Consider the following 12,977-nt stretch of genomic DNA (forward strand, 5'->3'; position numbering starts at 1 on the left):
TGCACTTGGGTAGTTTCCCTACCTATCATAGAGATGTCTCATTGCATTCATAAAACACGCTTGTCAGCGGTACAGTTCACAAAGCGCAGTGTCAGGTCTCAATCAAAACAAACAGCAAAGTTGGTCAGTTCAAAAGTCATTTCCCCACCTGCCAAGCTCTCACCAGTGGATTGCTGAGACCCCCTCCCCTCCTTTGCCGTTCTTGAAAGACCAACCATGTCTGATCAAAACCCTTCAATCCAAAATACCAATTCCTGGAAGCACTGAGGGCATTTGCCAGGCATTTTCAGGCATTTGTCAGGCATTTGCCAGGCATTTGCCAGGCATGGCCAGGCATTTGCCAGGCATGGCCAGGAATTTGCCAGGCATGGCCAGGCATTTGCCAGGCATGGCCAGGCATTTGCCAGGCATGGCCAGGCATTTGCCAGGCATGGCCAGGCATTTGCCAGGCATGGCCAGGCATTTGCCAGGCATGGCCAGGCATTTGCCAGGCATGGCCAGGCATTTGCCAGGCATGGCCAGGCATTTGCCAGCCATTTTCCAGTAATTGCCAGGCATTTTCCAGGCATTGCCAGAAACAGTGTGTCCACTGCGCTGTGTTTAGTGCAGCACAGTGATTTTGTGGGTTGATGCTGTAGGGGTTTGCACAACAAGTCATGTATATAGTTACGAGTTGTAGGGGGATTTGAAGCCCATGGGGGAATTAGAAATTCTGATTATCAATTACTATCTTGCTTCACAGGTTTTGAGCCTTTGCAAATAGGATCTCAAGACTCTACAAAAATTCTCCCTTAGAACCCAATTCCAACTCTATTTGCTACATGCAGCAGACAGATCACTGCGCTACCCAATTTTTGATTTCCCAGGAAAAAAAAGTGAATTGTAGCGCGCTAAATCAGCGGTCATGTAAACTAGCAATGTACCACTGATTTTTAGCGTTAGCACAGCGTAATTCCGCGAACAAAGCGGTCAGCGTGGTGGTTTACTGCTGCTTTTCTACTTACAAGGAGAAAACACACTGGGAAAAAAGTGGAAAGGCGGAAGCTTTGAACAGACAGCAAGCATGCTGCGCACCCACAACGTGGTTGCTATCCGCTGATTTAGCGGGTAGCAACCACATGGCAGGCAATGCTGCGGACCTGCTACATGGTTTCTACCCGGTGATTTGGCGGTTAGCAACCATGTAGTGGGCATGTAGCTGCGTGTAGTGGGGTTTTGATATTGCTTTGCTTTTATCCAGTGAAAGCAGAAATTTTTCTGCTGTGCTTTTGCTCAATGCCCTGGGAGGGTAGTGGTCAATTGCTGAGTGTAGAGAGTAGCGCAGCTGGGACACCGCTGCGCTATTACTTTTTTGGTCTGGCCACATAGGCGTCAACCGCTACGCTAAGCTAAATGTCCACTTTTTTTTAGCTTAGCGCGGCGGATACACTGTTTTTGCCAGGCATTTCCAGGCATTTGCCAGGCATTGCCAGGCATTTGACAGCCATTTGCCAGGCTTTGCCAGGTATTTTCCAGGCATTGCTAGGTATTTGCCAGGCATTGCCAGGTATTTGCCAGGCATTTGCCAGGCATTGCCAGGCGTTTGCAAAGCAATGCCAGGCGTTTTCCAGGCATTGCCAGGCGTTTGCAAGGCATTGCCAGGCATTTGCCAGGCATTGCCAGGCATTTGCCAGGCATTTGACAGCCATTTGCCAGGCATTGCCAGGTATTTGCCAGGCATTGCCAGGTATTTGCCAGGCATTGCCAGGTATTTTCCAGGCATTGCCAGGTATTTGCCAGGCATTGCCAGGCATTGCCAGGTATTTGCCAGGCATTTGCCAGGCATTGCCAGGTATTTGCCAGGCATTTGCCAGGCATTGCCAGGTATTTGCCAGGCATTTGCCAGGCATTGCCAGGTATTTGCCAGGCATTTGCCAGGCATTGCCAGGTATTTGCCAGGCATTTGCCAGGCATTGCCAGGCATTTTCCAGGCATTGCCAGGCATTTTCCAGGCATTGCCAGGCATTTTCCAGGCATTGCCAGGCATTGCCAGGCATTGCCAGGCATTGCCAGGCATTGCCAGGCATTGCCAGGCATTGCCAGGCATTGCCAGGCATTGCCAGGCATTGCCAGGCATTGCCAGGCATTGCCAGGCATTGCCAGGCATTGCCAGGCATTGCCAGGCATTGCCAGGCATTGCCAGGCATTGCCAGGCATTGCCAGGCATTGCCAGGCATTGCCAGGCATTGCCAGGCATTGCCAGGCATTGCCAGGCATTGCCAGGCATTGCCAGGCATTGCCAGGCATTGCCAGGCATTGCCAGGCATTGCCAGGCATTGCCAGGCATTGCCAGGCATTGCCAGGCATTGCCAGGCATTGCCAGGCATTGCCAGGCATTGCCAGGCATTGCCAGGCATTGCCAGGCATTGCCAGGCATTGCCAGGCATTGCCAGGCATTGCCAGGCATTGCCAGGCATTGCCAGGCATTGCCAGGCATTGCCAGGCATTTGCCAGTTTTCCAGGCATTTGCCAGGCATTTGCCAGGCATTGCCAGGCGTTTGCCAGGTATTGCCAGGCATTTGCCAGGCATTTGCCAGGCGTTTGCCAGGTATTGCCAGGCATTTGCCAGGCATTTGCCAGGCATTTGCCAGGCATTTGCCAGGCATTTGCCAGGCATTTGCCAGGCATTGCCAGGCATTTGCCAGGCATTGCCAGGCATTTGCCAGGCAATACCTGGCAAACGCCTGGCATTTGCCAGGCATTGCCAGGCATTGCCAGGCATTTGCTAGGCATTGCCAGGCATTCGCCAGGCATTGCCAGGCATTTGCCAGGCATTTGCCAGTTATTGCCAGGCATTTGCCAGGCATTTGCCAGGTATTGCCAGGCATTTGCCAGGCATTTGCCAGGCATTGCCAGGCATTTGCCAGGCATTTGCCAGGCATTTGCCAGGCATTTGCCAGGCATTGCCAGGCATTTGCCAGGCATTTGCCAGGCATTGCCAGGCATTTGCCAGGCATTTGCCAGGCATTGCCAGGCATTTGCCAGGCATTTGCCAGGCATTGCCAGGCATTTGCCAGGCATTGCCAGGCATTTGCCAGGCATTGCCAGGCGTTTGCCAGTTATTGCCAGGCATTTGCCAGGCATTTGCCAGGCATTTGCCAGGCATTTGCCAGGCATTTGCCAGGCATTTGCCAGGCATTTGCCAGGCATTTGCCAGGCATTTGCCAGGCATTTGCCAGGCATTTGCCAGGCATTTGCCAGGCATTTGCCAGGCATTTGCCAGGCATTGCCAGGCGTTTGCTAGGCATTGTCAGATGTTTGCCAGGCATTGCCACGCATTTGCCAGGCATTGCCAGGTGTCAGCCTTAGAGATACATCAAGTATCCAAAAGACTGCAATCACTTAGTAAATAATAATAATTAGTGCATTATTATTGCAGAATCATATTCCTCATCATAAATTAAGGGGGGTCACCCACTCAAAGCAACCCCTTATTCCTATTCCTTCATGTACTAATTGCATAATTAAGAATTGGCCCCAGAAAGCGCCCAACAAGGTATTACATACAAAAAATTAGTAAAATAAACAAGTTGAATAAAATTAAACTACTGTACATTAAAGAGTAATATTACTCGTGTAAAAATACCCCCTGAAAACATTATGTAGACTTCTACTGAAGCTTTTTCACATGAAAATAGGTTATCAATATGTCATGTGACAGAGTCAGGGAAATTGGTCTATTATAATACAAAATAGAGGCCAAGGCGGCTTCGCCGCTGCAAAACCAATTTTTAGCCTATTTGCCAAAATTTGGGCTAAAAGCTCAAATCTGAATGAATATTATAAAATCATTTGCTTATTCAGGGTGGAACAGGGAGTTTCAATACTTGTAGAAGAATTTTAAACCAAACCAACAGTGATCAAATTCATTTTGCATGAATACCAATGGCCCACCGGTATAATTTAATGGTTATTGCCTTTCATCTGACCAAAAATTGCACAAGAATGAGTGAAATCATTAATGTTAATCAAAAGAGTACCTGGGTTTTGTCTTAGGAAAAAATTGGCTGATGGAGGATCAAAAAAAAAATGAGTTTGAATTAAATTATCATGCTTCAACACAAAATTGTATGGTTTGGAGATTGAATCTTGTCCACATGTGATTCAGCAGAGGAAATAGATCAAGAGTCTTTATCTTCACATTGAAAATAATTGGGGCTTCTTGGGATTTGTTCATTCTTCAAGGCTTCATCCTCAGAATATTTCTTCTTCAAGGCTTCATCCTCAGAATCTTTCATTGGTGGTGTTGGATCACAATCATGAAACTTATGTAATAGAATAATTTTTAAGAAGCATTGCGTGGAAATTTGGGGAAAAATGAATCAAAGGAGAAGAACCTGATGTACGGAATTGGATCCTCCACCAAACTGACCACTGTATCTGCAGATTTAGCTGGGAAGTATGATTCAACTGCATTGAGTAAATTGACCATCAGGAGAAGCACTGAATCCTTGTCGTATGCAACAAGCTTGTGGAAGACTGGGACTTTGTGGGTGACCAAGTTTTTCTGGGGTAGGGAAGTTTAAAACTCTTCATTGTCTATACCTCAAGTGATGAAAGGGATGAGCTCATCACATGTCCTTGAATGTTATCAAATTTGATGCAGGCAGCCCCCGCGGCGGGCAAATAGCTAGTTTTGATTGGCTTAGTCTCAAGGCCCTCGCCTTGTTAGATCAACAGGACTCCAAAGTGAGTGTGCCGGTTGGCATGCATGATCAAAATCCTTTCTGAGGAAAAACAAACTTACAAAGATGTGAGTATAGGTGTGAGTACCAGGATTTGTGAATGTTCAAATAATATCATCAGTTGGTAGTCAGCTGGAGAAAGAGAGCGAGGATAAGTCAAAAGCAAAAACCAACATGAAAAATTGGGGGATGAGGATGATGGTAAGCATTTTACAAAATAAGAGCTCACCCAATGTGTTTGACCTCCCAAGATTAATGGTCATCAGTCAGCATGCCCAAGGGGATCTCCTGCTTGGGGTGTGGCTGGGCATCGCAAGGGCCATGTTCGGGACGTGATTTTCGACCCCGGCTCTGAGAAGTGTGTGACTTGTCCCTCGCCGTCGGGCCGGCCTCTCCCTGCTGTTGTCCTCGGCGGGGGTGACCGGCTGGGGGAGGCGGGACCTGCTCAAGATGCAAGGCTTGGAAAGCCTCCAGATTGCTACCACCAGAGGGTTGTTTGACGGGTCTGCCGACCACGGAATGGTGGCTGGGCAAACGTGGTCTCTGATGTCCAGCGCTGGCAGATTGAGGTGCTGTGTTGTTTGGATTGTGGCTCTAAGCAGGGGGAGTGCCTGGATTGGTGGTGGGGCTCGATTAGTGATTGGCTGGAGAAGGTTTTCCCAAACGGTTGGCGGAGTGGCTCAAATACAGTTGGGGTTCTTGAGCAGCTGGGGGTGGTTCCGAGGGAGCAGGTTGTTTGCGCCGGCGCCCTATTCTGATGGAGGTGAGCCCATTCCAGGAGTGGTTTCCATGGCGTGATTGATTGCTATATTTGCCGCTTGGGTGCTCGCCACTCCTCCCAGGGCCTATCAATAGGCCTTGGATACGTGATCTGGAGCGGGATTGCAAAGGCGAGGTCTGTTGGACGGTCCCCGCTGGGCGATGAGAGGAAGTTGTCCGACTGGGTGCATTGCTGGCACCCATGTTGGAAGCCAAAGTTGTACAATCAGGCGTGTGACTGCCCAAGTGCGACACATCAGATGGCTTGAACGGCAGCCCATTGGGAAGAACTCACTTGATTTCAGGCACGTTAGAATGATCAAGAACAAACACCTTTTGACATTGGGATGGTGGCCAAGATTGGGCGGGTTTGCTGGTGCGAGAGTCCTTATCTTTGATGGATATCAACCAATGATTTTGCTTGATAAGACAGACGATCTTGTAGATTTTGATTATCTTCTTACTTTGAGGGATTTTGTCCAATTTAAATTTGAACAACAAAATTCCAGCAACTGTAAAGTAGCAAGAGCTTGTGGATAGCGTTACGGCTGTTGACGCTAGGGGCAAAAAATTAGCATCAATTATTTGAAGCTAGCAATGATTGAATGATCATGATTACATTCAACCCAACACCAGCTCCACTGACCCCTAACTGTTTGGATAGCTGGGTCACATTGAGATTGAGAAATGCCTGGCATTGCCAGGCATTTGCCAGGCATTGCCAGGCATTTGCCAGGCATTGCCAGGCATTTGCCAGGCATTGCCAGGCATTTGCCAGGCATTGCCAGGCATTTGCCAGGCATTGCCAGGCATTTGCCAGGCATTGCCAGGCATTTGCCAGGCATTGCCAGGCATTTGCCAGGCATTGCCAGGCATTTGCCAGGCATTGCCAGGCATTTGCCAGGCATTGCCAGGCATTTGCCAGGCATTTGCCAGGCATTGCCAGGCATTTGCCAGGCATTTGCCAGGCATTGCCAGGCATTTGCCAGGCATTGCCAGGCATTTGCCAGGCATTGCCATGAACAGAGCCAGAAGTTCATCAAGGCCACCTTGATCATTGATGACCAGAGCCGGACAGTCATTAAGGCATAGAGAATGTCAAAATGGACCTGGGTACCGGTTGGACTGCCTGTCAGCTGGTGTACCCGCGTAGGGAACAGGCTGGACAAGGAGTTAGTAACTCTATATATATAATTACTACAAAAATCTGGATACAATAGTAATAGAGAGGAAGAGAATATAAGAGAAGAATTAGGAAATTTATTTTAGCATCTATAGCGCTTATACTTGTCTTGTCCTTATGGACTGTTTAAGCTGCTTATAGCTAGCCTCTCCAATAGAATTCTATCAGAGGTTAGATCAAAGATATTTCTAACATATTTTGGTTTCTTTCTGGCTATGATTGCACGGTTGGGTTATTACCAAAAATCCAAGAGTAAATTTTTATAGTATTTGTGTTTGTAGGAATATTCATTATGGATAGTAAAAATGGAAAGTGATTTGGAAAGGATATTTATAAGAGGGGACTATCCTATAACCTTTTGTAAGGTTAGAGAGTTTAAACTTACAGAGGAAGTACCTGGTAGCAATATCTCTATTGAGTACAATGGCTTAACAAGTTCTAACGGATCTGAGAAAAGGGTCAGAAGATATTCATATCAATTATTCTCCTGTTCTGATTGCTAAGGTAGAGTAAAGAAGATACTAAATAAAAGATTCTGATACTTGAGTACCAAAATTTAGCAGTCTAGTACAGACTCATCCTGAGTAGTATGTTACTTTTTGTTTACGATTTTGGGTAGCAAGTTGAGTAAAATTATTGATCTGTTTTTTCTCTGAGGGGGAGAAGAGAATCTCTCCAACTATTTCGAAGAGAAAAATATTCTCTCTTCTTTGGCTTTTAGAGATCACCGAGTGGACCTGGGTACCTGTGGCGGGTGCGGGTGCCTGCGGTCATTTTGGGCATATTTAGATACCCGGACTCGGACCCAGCACCCGTAGGGCAGGTACCGGCGGTACCTGTGGTGTCGAGGATGGTGTAACCTCTTCATGACCAACACAGACCGGTCATCAAGGGTGTATATACCCTCTCAATGCCTGACCTGGGCCGGGTATTGAGAGCGTGTATGTATACCCTCTCGATGTCCAGTCTGTGCTGGACACCAAGAGGGCATACATTCTTGATGACCAGCACAGACCGGACATTGAGAGGGTGTGTGTATACCCTCCCAATTTCCGGTCTGTCCCGGTCATCAAGAGTTTACACCACCCTTGAAACCAGCATAGACCGTCATCAAGGGTGTATATACCCTCTTGGTGCCCAGTCTGGGCCGGATATTGAGAGGGTATGTCTGTGTGTGAATTCTTGATGTCAGGTCTGGGCCGGACATCAAGAGTGTATGCCCTCTTGGTGTCCAGCACATACCGGACATCAAGAGGGCATACATACACCCTCCCAATGTCCGCTCTGTGCCGGACATCAAGAGTGTATGCCCTCTTGGCGTCCAGTATGTGCTGGACACCAAGAGGGTTAGGTTAGCAGGGGCCATGATTGCGCTGCAAAAGGTCGTCCGCGACTGCTTGTCTCCAGACCTTTTGCAGCGGGTACCTGGACGGGTACCCGCCATCCAAAATTTACCTACCTGGACCCGCACACGGCACCTGCGGGCGATCTCTACTGGCTTTGTTTGTGATCTTCTCATCAACATGCATGTCAAAGTTTTTCTTCACTATTTGCTTTCTTTGTTTGTTAATTCTTGATTATCATTTCTACAGCTTATGGTTGTTCTTACCTTAAGCATGTATGCATTATTCTGTTTTCTTGCGCGCAGCTCTTGCGCTCCATAGCACTGATCTATCACATAGCTTATCATTACACATTCTTTAGCTCTACGCTCTGTGCTCTGCGTTTACATTTAATTAGAACAGTTTAATCTCTGCGCCTGCACATCTTATACAATTTTATATTATATTAGTAGTTATGATATTTTGCAACCCTCTTGGACGTTCTAAATGTCTCAAGGGTTGACACCGCCAGTACCCGCGTCTTTTTTACCAAAATCAGGTACCCGGCACCGCCGGTACCCGCCGGGGTTTTTTCAATCAAACCTCACTCTCACAATGGTTTCACCGTTGCTGCTCGGCGGGCAGCACATCGCTGTACCTGCTCGGCGAGCAGCACATGCCTGTACCTGCTCGGCAAGCAGGTACTTGTTTCCGCTTGACTTCGCAGCGGCTACAGGTATCTGCTTGACGAGCAGGTCAACCTGCTTTCAAAGCAGGTAAAAGCACCTGCTTGGCGAGCAGGTCGTCATGATGGCCGAGCAGGTAGAGGTACCTGCCCGGCAAGCTTTTACCTTCTCGGCGAGTAGGTCAACCTGCTGGCCGAGCCGGAGCAGCACTGTACCTGCTCGGCGACCAGGTCATCCTGATGTCCGAGCAGGTAAAAGTACCCTCTCGGCGAGCTTTTACCTGCTCGGCCAGCAGGATGACCTGCCGGCCGAGCCGGAGCAGGTACCTGTAACTGTACCTGCTCGGCAAGCAGGTCATCCTGATGGCTGAGCAGGTAAAAGTAGCCTCTTGGCGTGCTTTTACCTGCTTGGAGAGTCGGTCAACCTGCTCCGAGCAGGTACTGTTACCTGCTTGGCCAGCAGGATGACCTGCCGGCCGAGCCGGAGCAGGTACCTGTAACTGTACCTGCTCGGCAAGCAGGTCATCCTGATGGCCGAGCAGGTGAAAGTAGCCTCTCGGCAAGCTTTTACCTGCTCGGCCAGCAGGATGACCTGCCGGCCGAGCCGGAGCAGGTACCTGTAACTGTACCTGCTCGGCAAGCAGGTCATCCTGATGGCCGAGCAGGTAAAAGTACCCTCTTGGCGAGCTTTTACCTGCTCGGCGAGTAGGTCAACCTGCTCGCCCAGCAGGTGCTCAGGTGCCTGGCGACAAGGCACTGTTACCTGCCTGGCCAGCAGGTTGACCTGCTCGCTGACCAGGTACCTGAACCTGCTCGGCCAGCAGCTTGGCAGGTTGACCTACTGGCGAAGCAGGTATAAGTATCTGCTCGGCAAGCAGGCTGACCTGCTCGCCAAGGAGGTACCTCTAAGTGATCGGCCAGCACTGCTCGCCAGTCTGAGCAGTTTGCTTGGACCGGCAAGTCGACGTCTTGGACCAGCAAGCAGGCTCCGGCCACTGTGGTTCGACGTGCTAACTGCCGGAGGGCTCCTCCCCGGGAAAGTTATCCGGGGAGGGTAACTTCTCCCCGGAGAGTTTCTCTTGACCAGTTCGATTTCGTCGGATGAGCTAACAACCAATGATTCAAAATCATTGGCTGTTGACCCACCGATGATTCGAAATCATCGGTGAGTTAACAGCCGATATTCATTTTGCTTGGTGGGTCCGCAACCGAGCTTTCATATGATCGGTTATGAATGACCGATCATATGAAAGCTCGGTTGAACTGTCAACCGAGCTTCCATTGCTCGATTGGTGGCGGCCGAGGTTAACTCGGCTGGCCACTGATCGAGGAATTCAATTCCTCGGCCAGACAGCCTGCCGATTTTGGCTCGGCCGCGGAGCAGCCGAGTTTGAATCGGGTGGCAAAACCCTTGGGTTACTGTCCCCCGATGTCAATTCGGATGCGGATTGCATTGGATGCGCGCAACCAATGTTAAATCGGTTGTGTGCATCCCAGATTAACAGGGATGCACGCATCCAAGGCTTATATGCTGGCAGTGCCCCTAATAGATTTTTGAGGCAGTCTTCATTGAAGGTGGGGTCCGCGTGATCCTTGCCAGAAACAGTGGCGGTAGCGAGGCCACAATCTTCATAGTAGACGGGGTTCTCTGTGATGTTGTTGATGAAGTCAGCGTTGGATAAGGGGCGGCACTCGTTTGCCACAATCTCGTCAAGGGTGAGGCCCGCGAGTTCGGCCGCTTGGATGGCGCCATTGATCTCGGCGTATGTCGCAATGGCGCTTGCGGAGAGGTCAGGGCACTCGTTGTTGTCTTCTATGACCGCTACTCCAGCCTGGCGGCCCACAGGACGGCCTGGAGCGGGAGGGGCGGGTTTGGGTGGGGATCGGGGGCTAGTCCATGCGCGCGGGGCCGTGTAGTTGGGTGGCTTTGGAGGTACCACGAAAGAGGTAGGAATGATCACCTTATTGCGGTCACAGGGACCTGGGCATGTGCACCAGGAAAATAAAATAGTCAGTTGATGACAAGTGACATTACACCAGCTCCAGCCAGCTACCCACCATCTATCCAATATATATCCACTATCTACCCCAATCTCCCAACTATCTCCTCAACTTCCAAAATTTAACAAGGAGGTCCTGTTCAGTTTTTGATGAGCCCAACTGATCCTCAATTCTGTCCAGCTGATACTCAGCATTGGTACCCAGCTCATACTCAGCTTTGGTACCCAGCTCATACTCAGCTTTTCTGCCCGGCTCATACTTAGCTTTTTCATACAGCGCACCCTCAGAATTGGAATAAAGCCTTTTGACCATTCCTTGTCCAGCTGATGCTCAGTTTTGTACTATTCCTGGCGCAGCTGATGCTCAGCGTTGTACCAGCCTTCTCCTAGTCCTGTCCCAGCTGATGCTCAGCTTTGGCCCAGTCCTGGGCCAGCTGGCCAGCTGATGCTCAGCTTGCTGAGTAATATATCAGCTGAGCCAGGCCAGGGAAAAAGATGGGAATCAGTTTGGAGAGGATCAGAGCTGAAAATCAGCTAGGCTAGGGCCAAAGATGAGCATCAGCTGAGCCACAGCCAAGGCTGAGCATCAGCTGTGCCAGGGCCAAAGATGATCATCAGGTGGCCAGCTCCAAAGCTGAGCATCAGCTGGGCCAGAAGAAAAACTGAGCATCAGCTGAGCAAGGGTAAAAGCTGAGCATCAGCTGGGCCAGGGCCAAAGCTGAGTATCATCTGGTTTTTTCACATTGAGTGCTTTGATCCTGACACCTATCATGTGAGCCCCAGATGTGCTGGTGGAGAGGAGCAGCATTGGAGCAGTGTTGGAGCTGAAAACAAAGCTGTGTCATGTCACTTGCCATCAAGTGACCTTTTTTTTTCCTGGTGGTGCCTGCGGCGTTTCCGCAGTATTTCTTGCAAAAGTGACATCTGCCTACCAAGTCAAGGTAGGCGTGGATGCGCCACACGAAGTCAGGGTCATTGCGGTCATAGGTTTGAAGGGGTGAGGAAGGATTTGCGGGCTGGAATCGGCGTCTTGGGAGAGTCTTGTAGAATACACAGCAGCGTTGTTCAAACGTCGGGTATTTGAAGTTGGTGGCCTCAAGAAGCTGCCACTCTCTGACCTTGGCCTTGAGGTCGCGGGGCATACCGTAGACGACAAGTTTAGCTAACGCGCAATCCAAGAGAGTCACCTTGTTGAAGTTGATCATGCTCTGGAGCGTCCGGGCTCTGGTGCTGTAGGTGATGAACGTCTCTGAGTCCATCATTGCGAGATGCTGCGCCTTCTCCTCAAGATCTTCCCTCCACAATTGAGGGAGTGAGTATTCAAATAGACGTGCTTTAAAGTCTGACCAGGGTTTGCCCATGTAGGATCCAACCTCGTTGGCGTATAAGGAAAGGAGGTTTGTCTCCTCGAGAAGGGTACCGATAACGTGTAATTTATTGTTGTTGTTGGTTATAGCCCTTGTGGTGAAGTGTATTTGGACGCCCTGAATCCAGTTGAGAAACGGCTCCACGGCCTGGAACGGGCCTTGGAACTTCGGCCCATCCAATCTGAAGTGTCGTAAGTCGATCCGGTTGGATTTGGGTTTGGCTGGGGAGTTTGGTGGTGATGTCTCTGTCTTGATGTTAGAGTGGGCTGCAATAGCCTATAATGTGGTTTGCAGCTGGATTTGGGTTGTTTTCTGTAACAATAGCATGGCCGCCAGCATCTCCTTGACGACCAAACCGCTTTCCCCGGAGCCCGATTGGCGGTCTTCGTTAGTCATGGTTAACACGTGGGGAGGACGGTTGGAGGGAGAAACTGTAGGTATTTGAAGGGGAATAGTTTGCTTTGGGGAGCTCGGCAGGGGAATCCCAATAGCAGCTCGGTTCCAAAGAAGAGTGTTGAGTTGTGCGTGCCGGCGACGTTCAGCGTTACTAGTGCGGATAATAGCCTCAGGATCTGACAAGGGTATCAGCAGATCTTTATTCAAATTCCTTGTGGTCATGAAATTGCGATCCTAGGGCGTTGGGGACAGGGTGTCAAGCGGGACGGGATGTTCAGCGGGACGGGATGTTCAGAGGGACGGGGCGTTTGAGCGGGACGGAACGTTCAGCGGGACGGGAAGTTTGAGCGGGACGGGACGGGAGAGAGACTGAAAGAAGAAGAAAAAAAAATTGCCAATTTGATTTGGAGTAGAAAAAAAAAGTATAAGGACTCGGACAAGTCCTTCACTAAGATGTCTCGACGGGCACGGGGAGCAGGCTTGGAGCCTAAAGTTTCTAGCTCCAACGAGTCGGATGTTGTATTTCTAGCGTCAGCAGAGA

The 12,977-nt window shown here is 49.7% G+C and overlaps 1 protein-coding gene across 1 annotated transcript; it reads right to left on the minus strand.

Annotated features, from left to right (window-relative positions):
* Window positions 1-4,976: 4,976 nt before the first annotated feature.
* Window positions 4,977-5,687, minus strand: PtA15_13A293 (uncharacterized protein; the record flags this gene model as incomplete). The annotated part of the gene is made up of 2 exons (XM_053162476.1): window positions 4,977-5,296; window positions 5,390-5,687. 2 exons carry the CDS (start codon window positions 5,685-5,687, stop codon window positions 4,977-4,979), a joined length of 618 nt encoding a protein of 205 aa, XP_053026448.1.
* Window positions 5,688-12,977: the final 7,290 nt, after the last annotated feature.

This window comes from Puccinia triticina, chromosome 13A, assembly GCF_026914185.1.
Source record: "Puccinia triticina chromosome 13A, complete sequence".
NCBI classification, from domain to species: domain Eukaryota; kingdom Fungi; phylum Basidiomycota; class Pucciniomycetes; order Pucciniales; family Pucciniaceae; genus Puccinia; species Puccinia triticina.